A 25,023-nucleotide genomic window follows, 5' to 3' on the forward strand; every position below is an offset into this window, starting at 1 on the left:
AAATAGAAAAGCAACAATTCATTTAGTTTTTGAAACCAGTAGCAAACATTTGCAATGAGCAAATGAATGATTTGATCGAGGCAATTCATTTGTTGCTTTTGTAATTATTTTTAAGATTTAAATTCATAGATTTAACTTCCATACGGGAAAAGTCTACCACAGTGCTGCTTTTCATCAGTTTTAATATGTTATATGCCACATTCCTTCTACTGTTGTATTAGCTTTCAGATTCCACACTCAACTAAACTAGATGTCTTAGCCATGCATTTTAAATCTTTAGAATATATTAATCGTTTAACATACTTTTAAAATGTATTCACAGATATTTTAGAGCTTCTAAATTCTACTAAACTTCTTATGAGAAACAAAGCATAAGATTTGTTGACTTGGTATTTTAAAATTATGAATCAAGAATTGGTTTCTCATTATAATTTTATTTATAACAGATACATTGGCTGTCACACAATAAGATGATTAAAAATAATGAAGACCAGAATGGAAACATGGAGCCATTCCCATTATAAATAGATTTATAAGCAAAAAATGAGAAGATGAGTGCCTTACATACAATACAAATTATCTTATTCAATATAGCATCACTGTTATATTTATTAATTTTAAGAATCAGTATTATCAATCAAAGTATCATCAGTAAAATTAAAACAGAAAATTTTCCAACAATGTACTATGATATTTTCTTAATTTTTTTCTAGCATCAACTTAAAATTGATATTAACTTGAACAGTCTTTAAATAAAAATGTGATTAAATTTTGAGTTGCACTATACTTGAATGACAAATCTCTTAGCTGTCAAAATAAACAGAGATTTCATTAACATAACATAAGATTACCAATTCTTCCTTTCTAGGAAATCTTATGTCCTAATTTCAGAACAGGTTCTTTCCTCTATAATACTGTCTTCCTTCAAACTCAAAGACCTTTTATCAGCATCATATACTTCACTGAAAAAATATAAGCCATGTATCCCTTCAATGCTTCTTTTCCAGGTACACACATCTGTATCCACACTCATTGATTCCATTGTCTCTCCTCACACTAACTTCTCAATTCACTGAGTCTGGATGCCAATATCTCAACACTCAAATAAAACTGTTCTCTCTAAAGCTACCAACAATCTTTTAACTGTTAAATCTAATGTTCTTTTCTCAAGCCTTTTCCTCCTTGACTTTTTTGGAGCATGGTACTGTGTTGATTGATTTTGTCTCCTCCTAAAATATTCTTTCTTCTTGGATTTTGGTGACATAGATCTTTTAATCTTCTTCCTGCCTGTTTGCTCATTCTCAATCCCCTTTGTTAAATCATGAACAATGTTATGCCTAATAACTATGGGTATTCCCTAAGGAAAACTTTTCTAGGGCCTTTTTTCATTATATGTTCTCTTTGCAATATAGTCAGCTCACATGGATTTAATTATTTTTATGCTGTTTACTCCTAAATCTATATAACTTTAATCCCACATCATGTTTCCATAGGGATCTTCACAGGTATCTCAACGTGTCCAAAACAGAAACTGTTTCCTCAAACACAGTCCTCTTCAGAAGATCCCTATTCCTATTTATAAAACAAAAACAAAAAACTACCCCACCATCATTTTAAGTACTTCAAAATTTTGTGCCTTCCCAATTCCTCATTTTCATTCACCCCCAATATAATCAATCAGATGCTAAATCTTGTTCTTTCTGCCTAACATCTCTTAAATCTATCCCCTATTTTCACTCCCATGGCTACCTCTGTACATGTTCTCCTCATCGTCTTTAGCCCAGACTATCATAATAGTCCTCTAATAGGTCCTTCTGCCTTTTCTCTCTTTTCAAGCTATCCTAGAATATGTCTATAAACTGATTGGTAATTTCACTCAAATGTATATCACTATCCTACTCAATGAACTTCAATAATTCCTTGTTGCCTCTGCAACCCAAATGGACTTTTTTGATACTTGAACTTCTTTACAAGCTGGCACATCCAGCATCACGGCTGAGAATCTTATGGCATGGTATACTTTACTCAGGAAATTGAGGTTACTCAACATACTTTACAGCCTCTTTACAAATTTCTCTCCTTTAAGCACATGGTCCAGCCAAAATGGCTTTCTGAAACGTGTATAGGACACGCTCATCATCTTCCACCTAGGCTCTGAACAAAATGTCCTTTATGTCTGAAATGATTTAGCACCTCTTTTTACTTCTTAGAAGCCTTAATTTCAAACAATCATAGGTTTAAAACTAAAAGGCATCATAGAGATCGCCTAGTCCAACACCCTCATTTTATTAATATTATTTTTAAAACTAGGTCTGTATGAACTACTACTAAGTAGCAGAACCAGGAAATGAAGTCAGGTCCTCTAACTCCAAATTTAGGGTTCTTACCCATTATACTCTCCCATCAACTACAGTGAATAAGGATTCAGCATGGTATTCTACACATAATAGTGATGTAATATTTGCTGAATTATTTCAAGGTAGTTCAGTACCCCCCACCCCAAAAAAGAGGAATTCTTTCATGGGAAGGGACATATTTAAGTAGTCTTACATTTAGGAATATGTATATAAAAGAATCTACGTGCATGGATAATCAATCCTTGGATCCATGGATAATCCTGTCTCAGAAGCCTTGATTTGTAACTCTTTAGCCTGTTTTAATTCCCTCCTAAGTCCTTTCCTCTATCAGCACCAATAGAATGCAGTTATGCTCCTTGAGAGCTGTACACACAGTACCAAACACAGTATCTGGAAAAAATTAGGTGCTTCATAAATGCTTGCTGCAGGTATATTCTTAAAAATGAAATATTACTTTTTAAGCTCATTAATACAAAATATAAGAATTTACAGATTTGAAAAGAGATCTAAAAATGTAACCTTTTCACAAATATTTTAAAAGACCATTAGAAAACATGAATAAAACTGTTTGTCAAAACAGACAATTAATCTTAATCTACTAATAATAAACTAGAAACTTATAAATTTACAAGCTACTCAGGGGTGAATGATTATCTACATAAAATGTATTAACACAAGCCATTAACACAAGCCACTTTTCATAAAAAAAACTTTTACAATCTATAATTATCACAATTTTTAGTCACTCAGAAAATACTAATGGTAAAATATCTTTTGATAATCAAAACACACATTCTTGATTCAATTAAATATTTATTAAATATCTAAAATTAAGAGTCTATAAAAATTATTTTCACAATCTATGGTCATAGAACTGCCTTACAGGTGAATCACTAGATTGAGATTCTTTAGTAATTAGTCTTCTTTGGAAAATATCCAAAGAAAAATAATCATTTAACTTCTCTGAGACTATTTCTTCATCAGTAAAATAGGAGTAACATTTGTACTACAAACCTCAAAGGATTACTTTGAGTTTCAAGTAAGGAACTATACATATACACATATATTTAAATTATGTGCATGATAGGTTAGAATCCTCAAGTTAGACTAGTTTACGACACATCCCACTGTGGAATATGTTAAAACAATTCACTGAAGCAATAAATTTAAATTGGGCTTCAATTTCATTTCTACACACAAGTCTTGATAATGTAAAAATCTACAGAATACATTATTCAAGGACTGGATTTTATTAAAAAGTCCCTTACCATATGAATTACAACTCAATTTGTCTTCAATCAAGAAAAACTTTCAGTCATTTTTCAAAGTTCCTTGTTTTTGTGTATCTAATTTCCTTGTAAGAAAGAAACTTAAATTTCAATCTATTTCAAGTTTCAACACTGAAGCCATTGGTATTTTTCATTTCATTCAGCTTATCAATTGAAAACAAATTAATCGGTTCCACTTTCTGATCCTCAAGAGTTGACACACAAGGCTACTGTATTTATAGTGCAAACATTTCATGGAAATGGTTAAATAAATTTTTTAAAAAGCCATGGCATTTTTCTTGACTTTTGAAAATGATAATACTTCAAAATGACAATCATACTGATTCTTATTAATTCACCTTAAAACTCCCTGAAATAGAAAGATCCTGATTATTTTCAGGATATATAAAAATGCTCATAATCTTTACTAAAATGTGGCAAAATGAAATGAGAAAAAATTTTTAAAGTAGTAAAGCTATATAAGAGAGCAACTTAATGATATTAATTACACAGGTAGAAAGAGAATTGAATTAGATCAGGTCTGAACAAACCTGAGTCTAAACCAGACTTGATACTAAATTAGCTGAGTGACCTAGGGGTTCTAGACTAGACCTCCATACCTAATGAGCTGAGCAGACTAGCGGTTCCAGACCACCTTCCATACTCAGTGAACTGAATGGCCTGGATGTATCAAGTCATTTCACTTCTACAATCACCACCACTACCCAAAAAGACTAACACATATTATAGTGGCTATTATATACCAGACACTGTGCTAAAAGCTTTACAATTATTATCTCATTTGATTCTTACAATAACTTTGGAAGATCGGCGCTTTATTATCCCCTTTTACAGCTTAGGAAACTGAGGCAGGCAGTGATGAAGTGACTTACACAAGGTCACACAGCTAGTGAGTGTCTGAGGCTGGATTTTTAACTCGGATCCTCCTGAGTGCCAAACCTGGAATTTTGAGCTGTACATCTTCCCATTTAAAATGACATTACTAGGAAATTCTTTAGTAAACCCCATAAAATTAAATGTTTAACATTCTCTTGAGCTAACATCTTCTAACTCTTCAGCTTTTATCTATTATTCAGAACTTTATTTATCCAACTAGCTAAACTGTGTGGCTCAGCTGAATAAATAAAATGATTTAGAAGGTTTAAAACTCTTAAGTTTACAAAGTATCCCTTTGTATCCCAGCCAATTTTAGATTCAACTTTGAAGGGAGGAAGAAGGTATAGCAAATTCGCAGATTAGTCTATCTGTTCAGGTATTAAAAATCTACATTAAAATTTGTTTTCTTATTATTTTACATGTTGTGGATCCTCAATGGTTCTTTAAGAACACAGAAAGAGGCTAAAAAGTGAATAAGGCTCATCAAAAGTTGTATTAACTCTAGATGTGGCTAAAATGCAAATTGGTTTAGTCAATTCTGCAAAGTCATTGGGAATTCTGGCCCTTCTAAGTTGCTAAACTTCTAGATTGCTAGAAATAAGAGGTCAAAGAAAGAAGAAGAGGACTCACATATACAAAATTATTCCTAATAGCTTTTTGTTTTAATAAATAACTGAAATCAGGAAGCAAAGGAGATGCTTTGGGGGGATAGTTGAACAAATTATGACATATGAATGAAAGGAATATCATTGTGCTATAAGAAATGATCAGAAACAAAGCTGGGAAGATTGCATGAATTGATAATGGGGGAAATAATCAGAACCAGGTGAACATTTATGCAGTAAAAATTTTGTAAAGAAAAACACTATTGAAATATTGAAGAATTCTTATAAATGCAATGATCAAACATGGTATCTGAGGACTGATGATAAAAGGCAGTGCTCATTTCCTGACAGAGAAGTGATGGCTCAAAGTGCAAAATGAAGCATTCATTTTATATTAGACAGCAACTGTATGAATTTGTTTTACTTCACTAATTTTTATAAGAACTATCTTTTTTGGTTCATTTCACAAAATGGGGAGTGAGAAAGAAAAGGAAGTTCCAATTACTCGAAAAGAGTAATTGGAACTTTTTTCTTCTTAACACAGGAAAATTGATCAAGATTAGGAGGAAACAAGAAAGCTTTGAAAGCAACCACTTCATTGAATTTATTATACACCTTTAAAAAACCAATTTTATCTAATAAATTTGCCATTTCACATATGATGCTAATTTTCTATCCTTAAAAGAAAATGGATTTGTGGAGTTAGACCTATTTCCTGCACAAATAGACATTTCAAAACACCATGACCATTTGATGCCAAATTCCAGTAAAAATACTGCAAAATTCAAGCAGATGTTTCTGTTTGTGAAAGGATTTAGCATGATTTAATGTTATCAAACAATTAATTCCTGATTCCATGCTTGCTTCAAAGACAACACACTATGCTGAAAACAAATGTTTCACCTTTTTGCTAGGATACTAACTAAAAATGGGACTTCAGAATAAGTCAGTAGATAATGCTTATATATGACAAGGATTATGATCTTACAAAGAAAAAGAATGTTTTTAAATGCTATTTTATTCAGAATTCTTCAAGTGCAATAAAATTTAACATTTAAGTTTTTTCAAAATTGACAAAACCAAAGTCTCATTTAGAGGCCATTGATTAGGCAATTGGATAAGAAGAGGTAAGACAAAGTAGTGGAAATTTTTAAATTGTTGTCATTGTCATTGTTACCGAAAGGCTGCAACAATAAGATATAGATCAAGTGCTACTTTTCCTTAAAATGATCTTTGTGAAATCAGTGGATACCTGTAAACAGCAAAAACAAAATTTTATGTGCAAAAAGATCACTCAATTCCAGGGTAGAAATTATATTAATTTTATACTGCTAGCTTTTTTTTTTAAGCTCACTATGAAGAAACATACGTTGTACAATTCATGTTTAAAAATTGAAACTATTCTTTTAAGAATTAGCACATTCAAAACTCCCTTAAAGTTAAAAAAGAAAATCTTTCTGGAATGGGTTTTGTTCTTAGGTGAGCTTAAATATTGAAATAGGCTATACTCCCCTCTTTGGAAATATTTACAAGCATAGAGCAAGCAGTCCCTAACTTGGGAATGGCTTCTGTTCCAAAAGTTCATTTGTACAAAGCATTTACTTGACACTCCATGCATTTGTCCATTAAAACAATCTTTAAAATAGTGGGTGTGTTCTTGCAATAGCACCCAAAAGCTTAAAAGAATTTTTTTTTAATTTAAAAAAAATTTTCCCCCAAAGCCTTTTTAATCCAAACAAAGCAGAAACAGTACTTGGGGAAATGGGAGAAAGACAGCCCCCTCTGGATGGGGTAGTGGAAGAGAAGCAGAGTACAGTGATGGGAGTACAGAGCACATGGAAGCTCTAGCAGCTGTCACAGCAGCATGGCAGGAAGGGGCCTGCCTGGGGGGTGTCAGTGCACAGGGCTTTCCATCAAATGTGAAAGAGGCACATTTTCTCCAGGTCAGAACTGCCCTGAATTCAGTTCCAGCACTGGTTATTAAATAGATCTTTTGGGCAGCACCCCAGGTGAGGGGGGTGGGGCGCTTTAGTCCCTGTGGATAATGCAGACAGGCTATAATGGCAAGGACCTTGGATCTTAGCATGAGGACCTGAGTTCACATTCTGCTTTTGTTCCTCCTGTGGATGTGTGACATTGGCCAAGTCACTGAACTTCTTGGGACCTCAGTTTCCTCATCCTAAGTTTAGGAAAACTTATCACTCTACTTATGGAGCAGAAAAAACAAATACACAAACTTATAACATAAAAAAACAATTATTTTGCAATAATGAAAATGTGAAAGATATGCATTAGAAATACATAAAGTATAACAAGAAAACTTAGGAAGAAAAAGAAGTCATTAATTACTGGGGAAAGGGAGATTGGGGAAGTCTTCAAGCTTGTATGTTGGATTTTAAAAGGAAAGGAAAAAAATTAAAAAAAAGTGCACTCCAACAGAAAAAACCACATGAGCAAAAACAGAGCTGGGAAAGAGCAGGGTTTGTTCTGGGGACAGAGATTACTAGAGTACACAGAAGTAGTAGCATGAGATAAAAACTAGTAGACTGGCACCTGTAGGCTTTGAATGCCAGGCTAGCCATTAAAGAATTTCTAGCAAAAGTAACCTAAAAGGGATCATTTTTTTTCTTTTACTTCATGTTACCATGGTCAAAGAATTCATGACCTCTCAGACAAAATTCTATTTATAGGCCTCTCCAAGTCCTCAACAAGAACAAATGATAATACCCTGCTTGATGTGGTTTCCCATTTCTTAAATGCTTATCACATAATTTAGAAGGGAGAAGTACATCAAGACAGGAAGGAATAGCTCACATTCAGAGGGCATTTTGATATTTACCCCCTCAGCGGGGAAATAAGCCTGGCAACAATGTGGATCATAAAGTAAAGGAGTGGCTGACTCTGAAAAGACCAGTCAGAGAATTACTGTAATAGTTGGAAGAGGTTGAACAAAGAAAGAAAAATAAGGTTCTTTAATTTGATGGTACTTGAAAGGAAGAAAAGGATTTAGGAGGGACATAATAGCTGAATAGAAGAAAAAATGAAGTAAAAAAAATAAGTTTTTTAATAAGATTCCCTTGTCTGAAATAATGAGTTTACTGCCTTGAAAAAAGCAGAAGAGATTTGAAGAAAAGATAATAGAAAATGTGTTCAAGATGTCAATTTCATCTTATAACGTCCCAATTAAAATTAAATGTTTGGTGAAACTAACACTACTATATATATAATTCACTTCCTAAAACAAGTTTCCATATTAGTGTTTAATCAATATAAATCTGAAAAACCTGAGCTTTATTATTAGAAAATAAGTTCAAGTACATTTTGAAACAAGAGTCATAAATATCTAAAAGCATTATCAACTATATAAAACTTATTAGGAAACCAGATACTACCTAAAAACTTTTTATTAATTAAAATTATCTAGACTGACCCACTGAAATATGTAATAATATATACCTAAGTTAATCACTAACCACAAACTTGAATTAGTAGTTAGTTATACTTCAAGTATATTCATCTACTGTGTTGTAATTAAACTTTAACCACATACATAATTGAGTGCTTCAGCATTTTAATATAAGATGCAAAAGTTACCCTTGTAATTATTCATAATGCATTTTAATGATACTAGTTAGAGATCTAAAACTGCAGACTCCACACCTGCTACAAAGTATAAGAAGACTTCATTAGCAATCTTCTACTGAAAATAAGTAACTTAAGAAGAATTTCTATGTAACCATTTTCAAGCAAGAAAAAGTCCCTATGCTCTAATCTCCCCTCATCTACCTGTAGTTATAAATTTTAAAAATTAGAATCAACAAAAATATAGCCTGCTAGATTTTCATGCACAACATATCCTTTAAAGAAATCAGCACAGAAGAATGCATAAGTCTTTAGAAAGCACTTTACTAACATTTTTATTCTAAGAACCCTATTCTAAATGTCAAGATTCCACAAACACTTGATAAAAATCACATCATCAAAATAGACATCAAAAAAGTTCTAACTGAAAAACAGAATAATTTCCTAAGTTGTATCAAAAAATTCAATATCTCGCAAACAATTCTTTACTTCCACAGCACTAAGTTTATCTAATAAATATGTAATATTCACTAAAATGTCTAATTTCAAAATCCAAACAAAAAATGAATTGTATATTTACAGGATGTAAGTCATATACACAGTCCAACCATCCTGTTTCACAGATGAAAAAACTAAGACCCTGAATAGTAGCTGTGTAAATTGTCCAAAGTCACATGATTTATTAATGAAAAGCCACTACTGTTTTTTTTTTTAACTATTTCTTTATTAATGGAAAGCCAACACTCTTTATGATACACATCATGCTTTATTATATGATTGAAATTTAATCTACTCATACCCAAGGAGTCAGTTACATCCACATATTTGTTACATGCATATATACATAGGTAAGGAAAGACTAATAAAACTGTAAATTTCTATTTTTAAAGTTTGATTCTCTTTTATTTGTGCTTTCATACTAACTCTCTCCCTTCCCTTTAATGTTACAGAATTAGAATTACTAAGTCTGGTCCCCTGGTTCTTCTCAGGAATCCCAAAGAAATCAATGTATTTTTTTTTAAAGGGCAAAAGATAATTTTCTTCTCACATGGAGTCATTTTATGGAGAAATAGAATCTATACGGCCATGTTTTAAACAGAATACAAGAGCTCTTGTTATTTCTGGTCGTCTACAAAGAAAATCTGAATGCAAATCAAGTCTCTGAGATATTAAGCTATATGAAGATCCTTATTAACATGATTCAAAATTCATGTCAATTAAAATTCTGATGAATAAAAAGGGCAAATACATTAAAGCAAGTATTCGAGACTATTTCAATTATATCATAAACTGATAATTATCTGCTCATCTCTAAACTAAAGGATTAAAATATTTCAAACAAAAACACACACTGTGAAAATGAAAACATCTTTTCTATTAAAGATGGAGAAAAAGAAAAAATAGGAGATGGCCACTCAATTGTTCTCTACTTCTTGACAGAAGAACAAAACATTAAAGTGTCCTTTTGGCCCCAATTATTTTGACTCCCTTCACTAAATCCAAATTGAAACCATAATTTGCTATATGATGTTCCCACAATCAAAAGCTCTTGTACAGTAGGTTGATAAGGGGCTAGATATCAAATTTATATATTACTTTTCATTTTCAATGCTTTTTAGTTATCTCATTTGATGCTCACAATAAGTAAGTGTGAGGTGAGGAATGGTTGAAAAGGACATTTTAAATTGAAATACATTATCAAAGCTAAAACCAAATCCACATTTAAGATTTCTCTCTCATTCAGGACTTCCTGATAATGGGATCCTGTGGGATCCTGTGGGATTTTTTACTTGATATGGCTTTTTTAAGATGATATATTTACTCTACTAAATATATCGTATTGTATCGTATTAAAATAGCCATATCAAGTAAAAAATCCCACAGGATCCCATCATAAGATATCCCAAATCCCAATGACCCTGAAATTAATTCATGGATTTTGGCAAGAGAGATTTCTTAAAGGTACACATTTCATATTTTCACTGCAGAAGCATTAAAAAGCAAAACAAGAATAATCCCACCTTTAATAATCAAAAGGAACAGGAATAGCTAATAGTTTTTTTTTTAATATTAATAAACTCCAACCAAAGTCTTCACTGATAACTGATTACCAATTTTTCACTTCTTCTGAATTCACTTGTCATAAATTTCAGGGTACTTATCAGGAAGTCCTATTTCTTGGAGATATAATCAAGCATTTAAGATTTACATTGCCCTTAAGGGTTTTTTAAAATTAAATTTCAGTTACTCAACATGTTTCTATACTCTCATATTTTTATCTCCTACTATAGTCTCCTCTTGCTAACTTCTATTTATTACATTTCTATCTCCTCTTCCATTAGAGTTAGATATCCTCTCCCATCTTATTTTCTGAACTGCCAAAGAATTAAAACCATTTAAAAAAAAAAACTTTTAGTGATTAGTAACTTACCAACTAGTTTTAAGTTACCAGCATTTTCTACTTATAAAATGAGTGATTAAAGATAAAGGAAGCAAGTAGGAAACAAAGAATAGAAAGAATAATGTCTTAAATGTAAAAGTAACCAACTTACACATATTCTCCCTTTCAGATTTGATGAATATTGGCTAAAACTGAATCCTTTAGACACAAGTAAGTTTTACTTTATATGAAGATTAATAAAATATTAAAAATCCCAATACACAAGTCAGCTAAGAATAAGTCCTGTGATAACTTCTATCTCCTACAGAAAGAGAGATAATAATTGGACAAACTATCCTGCTGGTAGAAGACAAAGCCCAGAGCTTGGGAGTCACAAGAGTGTCCCTGAGTAGCATCTCTCCACACTTTGGCTTTCAAACAAGAGACTTAGACAGAAAGTCTTTCAGGGTTTCTTTCAACTCTTTAACTTCTTAGATACTGCCAATCAATGTCATCTGGGTCAAGTACGCTTCAAGGCTCATTAAAAGGTGAACAACAATGTTTCCATTTGATCAATCACAATCAGATTTCCAAATTAAGCTATTAAAACAATGGGAAAGTTAACACCTATCTTGTACTCCTTTTCCAAAAGCATCAGTACAAGATAAACTTCTCTGCAGATGGTTTTTCCAAAAAACAAATGCTTGAATCAACAATTTTTAATATTTTATCAACCTTAAAGTGGTTTGGTTTTTATTACTTTTTGATAAACATTATAAAATATGGGTTAAAAATGAACTAGATTTGGAGTCAGAGGACCTGGGTTCAAATTTCATCTCAGTTGTTCTATTCTGTGCCACTCTGGACAAGACACTCAAGGTCCTTGAGTGAGATCCCTTTTAGCTCTACATCTATGGTCCTATGAGATCTTCCTTACATGTATCCTATACCATCAGAAGTGTAAAAATAAATTACTTTTAAAAGCCAGATCTTCTGCTTTTGTTTTTAGTTATCAAACTTTTTTTTTTTTTTTAACCATCACTAAACTAAGGACAGAAGAATTTAAAAGGGCAAGGGGGAGTAGGTGGTAAGATAATAGTTTAATCATATGATTCCAATTTACCATCACTTATTTCAGGAGAATTTACTCATTACCCATAAAATGAGGCAACAAAAATAAGTTTCTCTTCCTCTTTCCTTTCTTGATCCCTCATAAAACATGGCATCCCTGGACCGCCTTGTTCTAATTCCATGGCACACAGGTTCTGGAAGAGGGAATACTCTTTGAGGCTTCCCCTTTGTCACCATCAGGCAGCAAAGCTTTCTCCTCTGAGGTTCCCCTTTCCCAGATCTGTCAAAATTTTTATTTTGTCAAAAATTTAATAGTCATTTGTCAGCTAGCGATCCAGCTTTAACTGTCACATCTAACCACCTTTCCTCCTCTCCTATTCTTGCTGACTCTTCTCTGGCATATGAAGCTGCTGGTCACCCTTTCCTCTGGATTTAGTGACATTGCTATGCCTTGGTTATCCTCCCACCTCTCTGAGTGTGCCTTCATGTTCACCACCACCAATGATTCAGTCTCCACCTCAAGATAGCTGAGTGTGACTGTCACCCTGGTTCTAACCTGGGTCATCTAGTGATTTCATTAGGTTATTAGGTTCATTAATGGTTCAATTATCATCTCTTGTAGATAAGTGGGCAGTTGCCCTAAGCCTGGAAGCCTAAGTCAGGAAGACATGAAATTTAAAAACAGCCTCAGCCACTTCCTGGCTTTGTGACCCTGGACCAGTCCCTTAACCCTGCTTGCCTCCGTTTCCTTATCTGTAAAATGACCCAGAAAAGGAAATGGCAAACTATTCTAGTATCTTGGCCAAGAAAACTCGAAATGGGTTCAGTCATGAATAATCAGCAACTGAACAACAATAAATGTAGGAATCTATATACCCTGTCCTAGTCTTTCCTGAGTGCTAGTCACCCATTTCCAATTGCCCACTGGACATTTTGAACCAGAGGTCTGTCAACATCGAAAATCTACAAGGCACAAAATAGAATTCATGGGAACACAGAACCATAGTTTTAAAGCTAAAGGAACCTTAGAAGTAAATTATTTTAACCTTATTTTTATAGATGAAGAAACAGCTCTATGGAAATTAAGTGGCATACTTAGGGTCATACCTAGTAAGAGTATGAGGTTGGATTTGAACTCAAGTCCTTCTGAATGCAAGTCCACCATCTTTTCCACTATATATCACAGTATCTTTCTTCACAAAACTATCCCTCTTTGGCTGAAGCTGCCTTTATTCTTACAGTCACAGCCTCAGCACTCTCCTTGACTTCTTTCTCTTTCTTTTATATCATTTAACAAATCTAGTCCACTCTCATCCCACAATCTCTCATATTCATCCTCTTCTCTCTCCCTTTTTGCCTATCCCTTCCTCTCTAATTCAGGCCCTCAATATTTCTCACCTGTCCTCATGACTTTCTAATTAGCCTTCTTCCTCAAGTCTTTCTTTATTCCAATCCATCCTCTACACAGCTGCCAAGGGGATTTTCTTAACTCACACATCTGATCGTGTCACTCCCCTATTCTGTTCTCTGCCTCCAGTGGCTCCCTATTACTTTTAGAATGAGATAAAAATGCCCTTTTGTCTTTGAAAGCCCTTTGCTCCCGCCTTCCCTTCTAGCTTCCCTATTACTTCACTCTACAGTCCAGCCAAACTGGCTTTTATGTTGTTTCTCACATACAACATTCCATCCCTTTGTCTTTTAACTCATTCTCTTCCACATGTCTGGAATGTGCACCCTCCTTGCCTCTGACTTTTAAAATCTATTAATTCTTTCAAAGCTCTGCCAAACAACACCTTCTACATGAAGCTTTTCCTAATTACACAATTGGTAGTGCGTTTCCTTCAAAATTATATTATCTATGTTTGTAAACTTTTTATGTGATGTCCCTTTATCAATACAGAGTAAGCCCTTTGAAAGCTGGAACAATTTTATTTTTAACTTTGTACTTTTACTGCATTTCAGTGCCTCCACACATTCTAGGCCTGACAGAGGACCTTGTTAATTGCTTTATAGCAATGTATATTCCATGTAAAATCCTTAACAGATGAAAATACAAATTTTTTCCCCCCAAAATAAATTTCCTGGCTTAAATCTTAAGAATGATTTTTATTGTCCTGTGTAACAGGCTGGAACTACTTCTGACTGTACCTTGATATAATAATGGATGGATCAAGAGCTAGACTGAAATTAATCTAATTTGGGAAGAAGGTAATTCAAATCCGATGACGGAGAATTTTTAACACTATGAGAAACTCAATCAAGGCTAAAATGTCAATAACGCACTTTTGAATTATAAAAACATTCTTCTATTAAAGTCCAATGAATTGACTTGAAGTTGATTTATAAAAATTAAACTACAAAGCCCTCAAATTTTCCCTTTCTCAAACTAGCAAATCTGAAGGTTGAGTACTATTCTCTTCTAGCTTCCTTAGATTTTCCACCTATCCTCAATGTATTGTATTAGGTCCAACTGGGAAAGAGATTACATGATAACTGAGTAAGGAAGCAACCCAAAGTCATGAGTACCACTAAATATCAATTGTGTTGAAAAAATAATATTAATAAATCAGACAGTCAATAATTGAAGTGAAATTCTGTTACTATTAGTGCTAGATACACATAAACATAACTAGTTACACAGATCTGGCATCCTGGCATGCTACTAAGACAAAATAGCTCATACATACCTTCTGAAAGGATGGTTTCTTTCAAACACAGCAACAACTCGGCAAACTTTCTGACATCATTGACCAACTGCTTCACATACTCTGGATCAATAATGGGGCTGTTTGGGTTGGAATTTATGCTGCTCAAAGAATTGCTTTTGGTGCAGTGCCCCATCCTCCAGTTTCCAGAATTAGGAAGAGGGAAAAGATTACATAGAGAAAATCGGGCAAATGATAAACCACGCTTGTTACTTCCACCGTTCTGCCGCAACATCCCAATTGTTGCAGTGCTTTCAGTTAATGTCCTTCTGGTAACAGAAAATGGAAAACCTTAAAGAGAAAAGAAGACAATTATTAGTTACAAATTCATGAGAACTTGATTTACATTCCCAGTACTTTTTTTCTGAGAATATTCTTGAGAATATTTTAGGATAAGACACAGTTGCCCTTCAGGCATCAGAACCTCAAGCATCCATATTGACCTTTAAAGTAACTCTACTTTTTCTATAACATCTATTAATGGGTAATCAATCTGTTTAAATTGTTTTTTTTTTTAAAAAAAAACATTTTAATCTTTAGATACTTTCTTGGGATAGAAAATTCTCAAAGTTTATTTATAGTAAAATGTCTCTTTTATCTTGAAGCTTACCCCCTTTTTTCAAGGTTAGATATGGCCTAAAATCTAGTATTTCCTAAAATGGTGAGTGTATCTATATTCACCCAATATTGCTCATTTAATGAATATAATCACATTCCTCCCTCTATGAATCTATTACATTCCTCCTTCTAGACTTCATCTTTCCAGAATGAAAGAGTCCTTTTTGGGAATGTGAAAATGATGGAATTCTGCTCCAATTAAATCTGTTTAATATGGAAGACTTAATTTGATAAAAATGAATACCCATCAAATTCATTAAAGAGACAGAAACAGCCCTATAGAAAAAAGATGATAAAAGCAATCAGAATTGACCAAGTATATCAAGAAGAGATTCATGTTAGAGACAACACAATTTTGAGGGTGTTGAGGGACTGATGTATATAAAAGTTTTTTGAAAGAAAAGATACCAAAAACATGAAAAAAACCTCACACCTTATTAATATCCAAAAAAGGCAATGGAGAGCCCATTAACAACAATGGATCTCTATAAAACTCTTTTATTATTTACAATTTTTTTCCAGTCATCTCTAACTTTATCAAGGCCTCTGTAACACTGGCCCTCATCCTCTACCTCTTCCTAAAGAACCTAGGATTTCTAGAGCTGGGATGCTGGGCTTTACACCAGCTCAGTCTCTTACTGGCCATTTTCAAACTAGGAATCCTTAAACCCCATTCTCAGCTTGCAGGCTCGCCTTTAGGGGTTGGCCTCCCTCTATTAGAATGTAAACTCCTTGAGTAGGATCGTCTGTCTGCCTAGTCAGTATTTTTATTTCCAGTAATTAATACAGCTCCAACTAAGGAAGTTTTATTGGGTTTCACCATTCACTCCATCAAAATTATTCAAACTTCTTTGAAAGAAAATAACCCCATTTAAAGACTCCTGGACAATAAACATTGGACAAGGCATATAAGTGGAAGAGGTATGTTCACAAAAACTGGTTCCCACTCTGATGAGCAAAATAGAGTCCAAGTTGAAGAAGGAATTCAATCTCATTTTCTTTCCTTCACTCTGTATAATTCAATCAGTTGCCAATCTTGCTCCCATCACATTTCTATGGCCTAAGGTCCCCTTCTAACCACTCTAGATCAACTTCTCATCACCTCTCACCTCCTCTTTGTTCCTCCTGTGTAATGTCTAGGTTAGCTTTCTGGAGGTCCTCTGGAAGGGCCTTGGTCTCAGTGGAGGAATACAGAAGGCAGGAGAGCCACCAGGATGGCGGGAGATGGATGGAATTCTCTCTTCCAGTCCTTCTTAGCCCTTATATACTCTATTACAATTACATCATTAGAGCATACTATGTATGTGTAAACTAGAGAACCCTTACATAACCATACTAAGTACTAAGTATATATGTGAATTAGAGAACCATCATCTCACCAATCCCACTGAGTTAACACCTTGTTTCAAGTATACTTCTCCAGAGTTCTGGCCCTCCACACTCCTGCCTGCAGTCTCTCCACACTGTAAATCATCTTCTACCAGGCCACCAAAGGGATAAAGCTCAGGTATTCCAAGCCAAGCTGGCCTTCTGTTGCTCAAATAGCCCTCCAGTTTTGATGCCTTTGCACTGGTTGGACCCCATGCCAAAAACATTCTCCCTCCTTACCTCCACCTCTTGGATCCCCTGCTTTCTTTTAAAGCTTTGCTGAAGTGCCACTTTCCATATGAGATGTTTCCTGGTATCCTCCTTTCCTAAACTATCTTGGATTCATTTTGTCTAAATCCTGTAAATACGCATCTCTGTAGAGGTTGCTTCCACTATTAGAATAGACTTTCCTTGAGGGCAAGGACCATTTCATTTCGATCTTTGTGTGCCTTGAACTTAATACAGTGCCTGACACATTCATTGCAGGACTGACTTTCCAAGGTCATACATCAACTAAGTAAAGTCAGATATGGCATTCAATCCAGCTCTCACCTGGCATTTGGCCTTCAGAGCAATTAAGAGAGAGACTCATGATATACTTCCCTATATGAATATTCACCTGTCCAATTTCTTAACTCAAAATTTACCTTCCTCGGGAAATTCCAGTTATAGAAAGATTTCCACATTAAACTGGCATATAATATTGTGCTGATTCTCCTACCATTTATTTCACTTCAAAACCAAAGTATTTATAGATTATGAAGAAAAAATATAAAAATGGTAGTCAGAACCCCCAGGTGAAGCTTGAACTGTACAAACACACAACTGAACAAAAACCATCTGTGCAATTCTCCCCAGATTCCCATGGAGCCCTTTCCTCACCTAGCCAGGACAGCAGACCAAAACTGGACTACCTTTTCTGTAACATTTTAGCTTCTAAATCAACATCTGTTCCATATAGAGTTTGATTTCCCTATTTCCATGTGGTGTCCTTCATTAGAATACATGCTCCTAGAGGGCTGAGACTCTGGTTTGCCCAGAGTTTAGCATAGAGTTAAGGGCTTCCTAAAAGTTTGTTAACTGACAGAATGCAGACCTCAAAAATATATTATTGCACATGCAAAAATGCCTTTTATCGAATTGGTTGGATTTTGAACTAGCAGACACTTTAACTCAGCCTACTGACTCACAGAGGAGAAAACTAAGAGGGGCACACTGACCTAACAAGGGTTGACACAGTTTCAACCCAGGGCTCTGGATCCTATAGGACATCACCTGAGGCAGTGTACTACGATGGAAAGAACCAATGCTCTAGGGCCAAAGGTCCCAATCCAAGTGTATGACAAGACTTTGGGCAAATCATTCAAACTCCTCCATATATGCCTAGGCCTCCATCCCCAGTATAAAATGCAGGGACAGCTCAAATCCCTTTAAGCTCTGACCTTAGGGATGACATTTCCTACTGCTTCTTAGCTGTGACTTGGGTTACCAGGATTTCCCCCTCAAAAAAAACAGACACTTTAGAATGGAAATATTTCCTATTTAAGAAATGAACTATTCAACTGACATTCTAATTTTATACCAACATCTGTGCATTTCTATCTTACCATTTCTTCCTCAGGGAAAAAAAAAAAAAATGCGTGTTATTTCAGAAATCTGCTCTTTCAGCACATTTTTCCGACGAGGTAGGCTCTTACTGCTGAGATATGCCAGACAAAGTTTGGGAGGCTTGTCGATGTCTTTCTCTCCTTCCCCCCAAATATAAAATCCAAAGTACACAGCCCCAAAACGTTTAGGATGGGGTAGGGTGCACACCAAAAGTGACGGTTCATTTCAGCACCATCAAATCGGCCCTTAGGTAATGATTTATAATGCACAGCTGGGCTCTCCCAGTCCCGGTCGCCTGGCAGGGGGAGCCACGCACGGTTTTTCTTAGGAGGAAACGTCCGCCGCCCCCCGACTCCTGCTGGGAATTGCTCGGATTTCTAACAGGCGAGAGGGGAAGTGGGCGAATCTGGCCCCACGCTCCACATCCTGCGTTGGCCAAGTTGCCCCAGAGATCATTCCCCAGGCCAGGATGGAAATGCTTTTTGGAGACCAACAAGGGGGCTTCAGAAACAGAAACAAGGAAGAGGGAAGGAGAGAAGAAAGGATGGAAGGAAGGGATGGAAGGAAGGAAGGAAGGAAGGAAGGAAGGAAGGAAGGAAGGAAGGAAGGAAGGAAGGAAGGAAGGAAGGAAGGAAGGAAGGAAGGAAGGAAGGAAGGAGAGGAAGGCAGAAGAGGGAGGGAAAGAATTGAAAGAAAGGAAGAGAGAAAAGAAAAGGAAGGAAGGAAGGAAGGAAGGGGAAAAAAGGAAATTAGGTTAGGAGAGGGAGAAGAGTAGAGAGGGAGGAAAGGGGAGGAATACTGCCGACACCGCTCTCCCTGCAGCCTGCACAGGTAACTGGGTGGCCCCGGGAGATGGGGGTTCATTAACACACCCACGAAACTGGCAAGGTAAATAGGGGCCCACGAGGTTCCGCAGTCATCCGTTGGGTTTGCCCTATGGCACTCTACCATAACCCCACAGTTCCCCTTTCCAGCCTCCTCAAAGTCTAGTAGCGGATGCAGGGGACCTTGACTTCTCGTTCCGGACTAGAGAGGGCGGGAGAAGAGGCGGGCCGGGAACACTCCCGGCTGAGGGTCCCGGGGACGTCCCGGGTAGGGGGATCTCCCAGGCTTGGGGCCAGAAGGTGGAATTTGGGGAAGCGAGGGAGGGCGGCTTTGCCCGGAGTGGCTGCCAATATAGCCTCCTCGGCCAGCCGGTCCCGCACCTGCTGCCCCGTCCAGTCCCATCCGGTCCCGTCCGGTCCGGTCCCGAGAAGCTCCGCACGGGATCGAACCGAGGACGAAGACCCCGGATGGAGCTCCCGAGGAGGCCAGCACAGCTCGTCCCGGGACCGCGACCCAGGACCCGGAGTCAGAGCCCGGGGAGAAGGGATTAGCAAGAGGGGGCTGCACGGAGGACGTCAGGGGAAGGGGCTGGGTGGGGCCCGCTCCCTACGCGTCTCCTCCTCCCCTCAACGGCGGTAGGGAAAGAGGGGCTCGGGCTGCACTCACCCGTGGAGCATCATCGCGCTGCGGCGGGTACGCAGGGCGAACATCGAGGTCCTCGGAAATCGCGTCTGAGTCTCTTAGCCCACAGCCTACAGAGAAGAACCCGCCCTCCCCGGGCCGCTCGGAGCAGAGCGACTTCGGCCGCCGCAGTCAAAGCCACAACCCACTCCGCCAGCAGCCTCAGCTCCCCGCCCCCCATCCCGGGAGCAGCGGCCGCCCCGCCCCCAAGGAGCCCCGAAGGGGGCGGGGCCTCGGCTCCCCGGAGTAACAGGTGGAGGGAGGGGCCGCTACTTGTCCGGGACCTCCAGCTTCTCCCGCGTTCCTTCCCACGCGGAGGATCCCGAACTGGACTTGGCGAGCTGGCCCCGGACTAGCCGGCTGTCAAGTGCTCCGTGCGGTCCCAAGGAGCGTGCTCGCGGGGCTTGCGGTTAGGAGCAGACTAACCGCGAAGTAATTAACCAGAAAGCAGACCGCAGCTCAGGCTCCCTAATTGGTCCTCTATTTGCTGGGGTCCTGGGACCGAGTGCTTTCTACTGAAAGAAAGCTCCCGAGCTGGGGTTGATAGGTCAGAATGTTGGGGAGAACCGGCTACGTCACTGGGAAGTCCGCATTTTCCCCTCATCGTGCCTTTGCCCGGGCAGTTTCCCATGGATGGACTGCACTCCCCTCCTTACCTGCCAGTTCAGTCGCATTTTCTGCTGGAAGATTTTGCCGATCTTCCTCAGCCCCCATCCCCAAACTCCTCAAACTTCCTTGCATTTAACTACTTTCCATATAGAAATAGATGCCAGGGAAAATATTTTTACGGTCAAGGGTTCTGATAACTCATTTCCAAAATATATAGAGAATTAACTCTAATTTATAAAAAATCAAGCCATTCTCCAATTGAAAAATGGGCAAAGGATGTGAACAGACAATTCTCAGATGAAGAAATTGAAACTATTTCTAGTCATATGAAAAGATGCTCCAAGTCATTATTAATCAGAGAAATGCAAATTAAGACAACTCTAAGATACCACTACACACCTGTCAGATTGGCTAAGATGACAGGAAAAAATGATGATGATTGTTGGAGGGGATGCGGGAAAACTGGGACATTGATTCATTGTTGGTGGAGTTGTGAACGAATCCAACCATTTTGGAGAGTAGTTTGGAATTATGCTCAAAAAGTTATCAAACTTTGCATACCCTTTGATCCAGCAGTGTTACTATTGGGCTTATATCCCAAAGAGATTATAAAGAAGGGAAAGGGACCTGTATGTGCACGAATGTTTGTGGCAGCCCTCTTTGTAGTGGCCAGAAACTGGAAACTGAGTGGATGCCCATCAGTTGGAGAATGGCTGAATAAATTGTGGTATATGAATATTATGGAATATTACTGTTCTGTAAGAAATGACCAGCAGGATGATTTCAGAAAGGCCTGGAGAGACTTACACGAACTGATGCTGAGTGAAATGAGCAGGACCAGGAGATCATTATATACTTCAACAACAATACTATATGATGACCAGTTCTGATGGACCTGGCCATCCTCAGCAACGAGATCAACCAAATCATTTCCAATGGAGCAGTAATGAACTGAACCAACTATGCCCAGAGAAAGAACTTTGGGAGATAACTAAAAACCATTACATTGAATTCCCAATCCCTATATTTATGCCCACCTGCATTTTTGATTTCCTTCACAAGCTAATTGTACAATATTTCAGAATCTGATTCTTTTTATACAGCAAAACAATGTTTTGGTCATGTATATTTATTATGTATCTAATTTATATTTTAATGTATTTAACATCTACTGGTCATCCTGCCATCTAGGGGAGGGGGTGGGGGGTAAGAGGTGAAAAATTGGAACAAGAGGTTTGGCAATTGTTAACGCTGTAAAGTTATCCATGCATATAACCTGTAAATAAAAGGCTATTAAATAAAAATAAAAATAAAAAAATAAATATTAAGGAAAAAAAAAAAAAAGAAATAGATGCCAGGAGTTCTTAACCTCAAGTCCGTAAAATTGTTGTCAGATACGCTGATAACTGTTCAGTGTCTGGAACAACTAGGTGATACAGTGAATAGCGTGCCAGGCTCTCTCGTCTTCCAGAGTTCAAATATGGCCTCCGAAAATGTCTAGCCATGTTATCCTTGGCACTTAACCCTTTTTGCCTTTGTTCCCTTCATTTGTAAAACGAGCTCGAGAAGGAAATGGCAAACAAGCTCTAACTCTTTTTGCCTCTGTTTCTTCATTTGTTAAACGAGCTGGAGAAGGAAATGCAAAGAATCTACTTTGGCAATAAAACCTCAAATGAGGTCACCGAGTTGGACACAACTGAAAACTACTCTACAATAGTTTCAATATAATTGGTTTTCTTTTGCAATTTTATGTATGTTGCATTTAAAACCTTTATTCTGAGTAGTATTCTGTTGGCTTGACTAGATTGCCCAAGAGGTCCATGACAGAAAAAAACGTTAAGAACTTCTGATGCATAACCCAATGGCATAAATGAAGTTTATATTAAATTTATATTTATGCTGTATATGGTTTTTATAGGCATTGGTTTCCCCATGCAAGCTCATGATAAACCAAAGATTGTTTCATTGTTTCTTCTTGTATGCCTAACAAAGAGTAGGAGTTTGATAAAGATTTTAATTGACTGATTATTGACTAGTTGAATACATATGTTGCTCAACTGATAAAACTCTTCCAGAGTAGGAAAGATTATAGCTACAGAATTACAGAGCTGGGAGAGGCCTCAACTTCTTCATCTTAATAATAAGGAAACTGAGGCCCAGGGAAGCTAGATTACTTGCCCAAGGTCACATACAAATCATAGGATCATCAATTTAGAGTTCAAAGAAACCGAGGAAGCCATCTATTTCAACCCCCTCATTTTATAGATATGACCAAGAAATAAAAAGTGACTTGCCCAATCATACCCTAGTTGTTTTTATCTTATATGTCTTTCTCCCCTCCCCATTAGACTAACTTCCAGGGAAGAAGGGATTGTGTCTTTTATCTTTTTATCCCCAGTCCTTACCTCAATTTGGTTGCACACAGTTAATTCTTAATAACTACTTGTTAATTGACTGAATGACCGTAACCATTTGGAAAGTCCTACAGACATAAAAGACTGTTCTACTGGCTACCAAATCAAGGTCACCCCAGGGGCAGAGCCCTAGATGCACCCAATTAAACAGGTTGCTAACAGCCCAGTTATATGCAGCAGCAGGAATAGGTTTACTTTCAAAAGGTCAAGTATGGTGCCCCCGGGGCACTGCCAGGTACCATGACTGGAAACTGTGTCCTTCCTGTCAGTGTATTTGCTATAAGACACTCCATCTTACCTCTCAGCTGATGACAACTTTACCTAACTTGCCATAGAACCAAGGGCCCCTTTCTTGAGAAGGGAAGTTTCTGAAAAAGAAGAAAAATAAATGAAAAATTTAAAAAATATCTAAAGGCATCTATATGCCCCTATCACTCCCTGTCACTAGAATCACTCCTGGGGCATTTAGAAAAAAAAAAACTGATTAAAAGAATTATAAAACACAATAATAATATTTCAAAAACCACAACCTCCAGCCCTCTGCCTTCCAGGATGGACAAAACTGACCGAGCAGGTTATTAATCTTGATTCCAAAATGGATGCAATTGAGAAACAAGGAATCAATTCAGACCCAATGCTGGAACTGAATATGAAAAACATCACATGGGCCCAGAACTCTGAGTTGTCTTGAGCAGAGAATATGGGGAAAAAACACAACAGAAGCAAAAGATTCCTAAATTATTACCAAAATGTGATGTTGAGATATTATAATGGGAGGCATTTTTAAGGACCTGAGAGACTGCTGAACATGAATCACAAAGGCATGGATTCAAAATTTGTCTTTAGTGAAGAATAAAACACATTGTTTTCAGACATGACCAATGTAAGGGTTTATTTTACTTGATTGCAAATAGAGTTTGTTTTGCTTTTGTTTTTTAAATTTGTGAATGGGAAGAGAGATGAGGGTAGATGATAGCAGTGACAAAAAAAAAATAACTGGTGAAGCAGTTTTTTAAAGGTGCACAGAATGAAAGGACGTTCAGAATGAAACACAGGTAAGTGGAACAGCTTTGCAACATATTATCATATACTTTTCAAAAATAGTGAATGATAGAGATTCATAGTTTCAGACAACTGTATGCTTCATAAAAGGAAATGTTCATATTTTCCAGTGATTTTCAAGTTAAGAATAAAAATTATTCCATTTTTTCTTAAATCTCTCTGTCACTATTCTTGAACAAAATCACTTAACCTCATTTGAGCTCACTTTGCTTATGTTTAAAATGAGGATTATTCTCCCCTGGATCTTAACTTTGAAAGGCTGTTTGCAAACTTTAAGATGCTATATAAAAGTCTGTTTACTCAAACTGCCAATAAATTGGGCTTGCTTCAAAGTATCCATTTCCAAATCTAAAGGTGTTAGAGTTGTGTTTTTTGTTTTTTGTTTTTTTTTGGTTAAATTTGCCTGAAATATAACTGCCAGCCTATTGCCTAAACCACAATTCATTATGACAACATCTCAGAGAACAGAAAGTCATTCTGATGACATGCTTTTCAAAGATTTAAGAAAAAAAAAATCAGCCACTTCAGTACCAATGAATATGTCAGGAAAAGAAATCAAAGAGTTTCAATAATGAAATTTTCTACTCTACTCTATGAAATTTTAAAATAAACATGATAGTATTTGTCCTGAGAAAAGCATTAGAGCTAAAATACTTTTAAAAATCTAGTGCATATGAACCATATACTCACTTATGGAAGACTTGAAAAAGGAAACATCATCTACAGTTTCCTGGCCATAATTACACAGTATAACAAAATGGCTCTCTCATTCATTAATGCTTCTCATATCCAATAGCTATTATCATGCCTAATTTAATTTCATTAAACTTTACCTAAAAGAACATGGCATTCTTATGGAATCCCTTAAAATAGTTTACCTCTCTCCTTAAGGTGGTAAGTTATAGACTTTCTGTCAGGGATTTTCTTTCATCTCTTCCACAAAAATAGTGAATAAGCAAGAAAAGCAAATGAA

The 25,023-nt window shown here is 36.7% G+C and overlaps 1 protein-coding gene across 1 annotated transcript in view; it reads right to left on the minus strand.

Moving 5' to 3' along the window:
* The window catches only part of ARHGAP29 (Rho GTPase activating protein 29), a 71,420-nt gene extending 50,663 nt beyond the window's left edge, over positions 1 to 20,757 (minus strand). The window contains 2 exon segments of the mRNA XM_023503390.2: positions 14,848 to 15,156; positions 19,951 to 20,757. Coding sequence (XP_023359158.2) covers positions 14,848 to 15,100 — 253 coding nt within the window. The 5' untranslated portion in view covers positions 15,101 to 15,156; positions 19,951 to 20,757.
* Between the last annotated feature and the right edge of the window lie 4,266 nt (positions 20,758 to 25,023).

Source organism: Sarcophilus harrisii, chromosome 4 (genome assembly GCF_902635505.1).
Source record: "Sarcophilus harrisii chromosome 4, mSarHar1.11, whole genome shotgun sequence".
Lineage (NCBI taxonomy): Eukaryota > Metazoa > Chordata > Mammalia > Dasyuromorphia > Dasyuridae > Sarcophilus > Sarcophilus harrisii.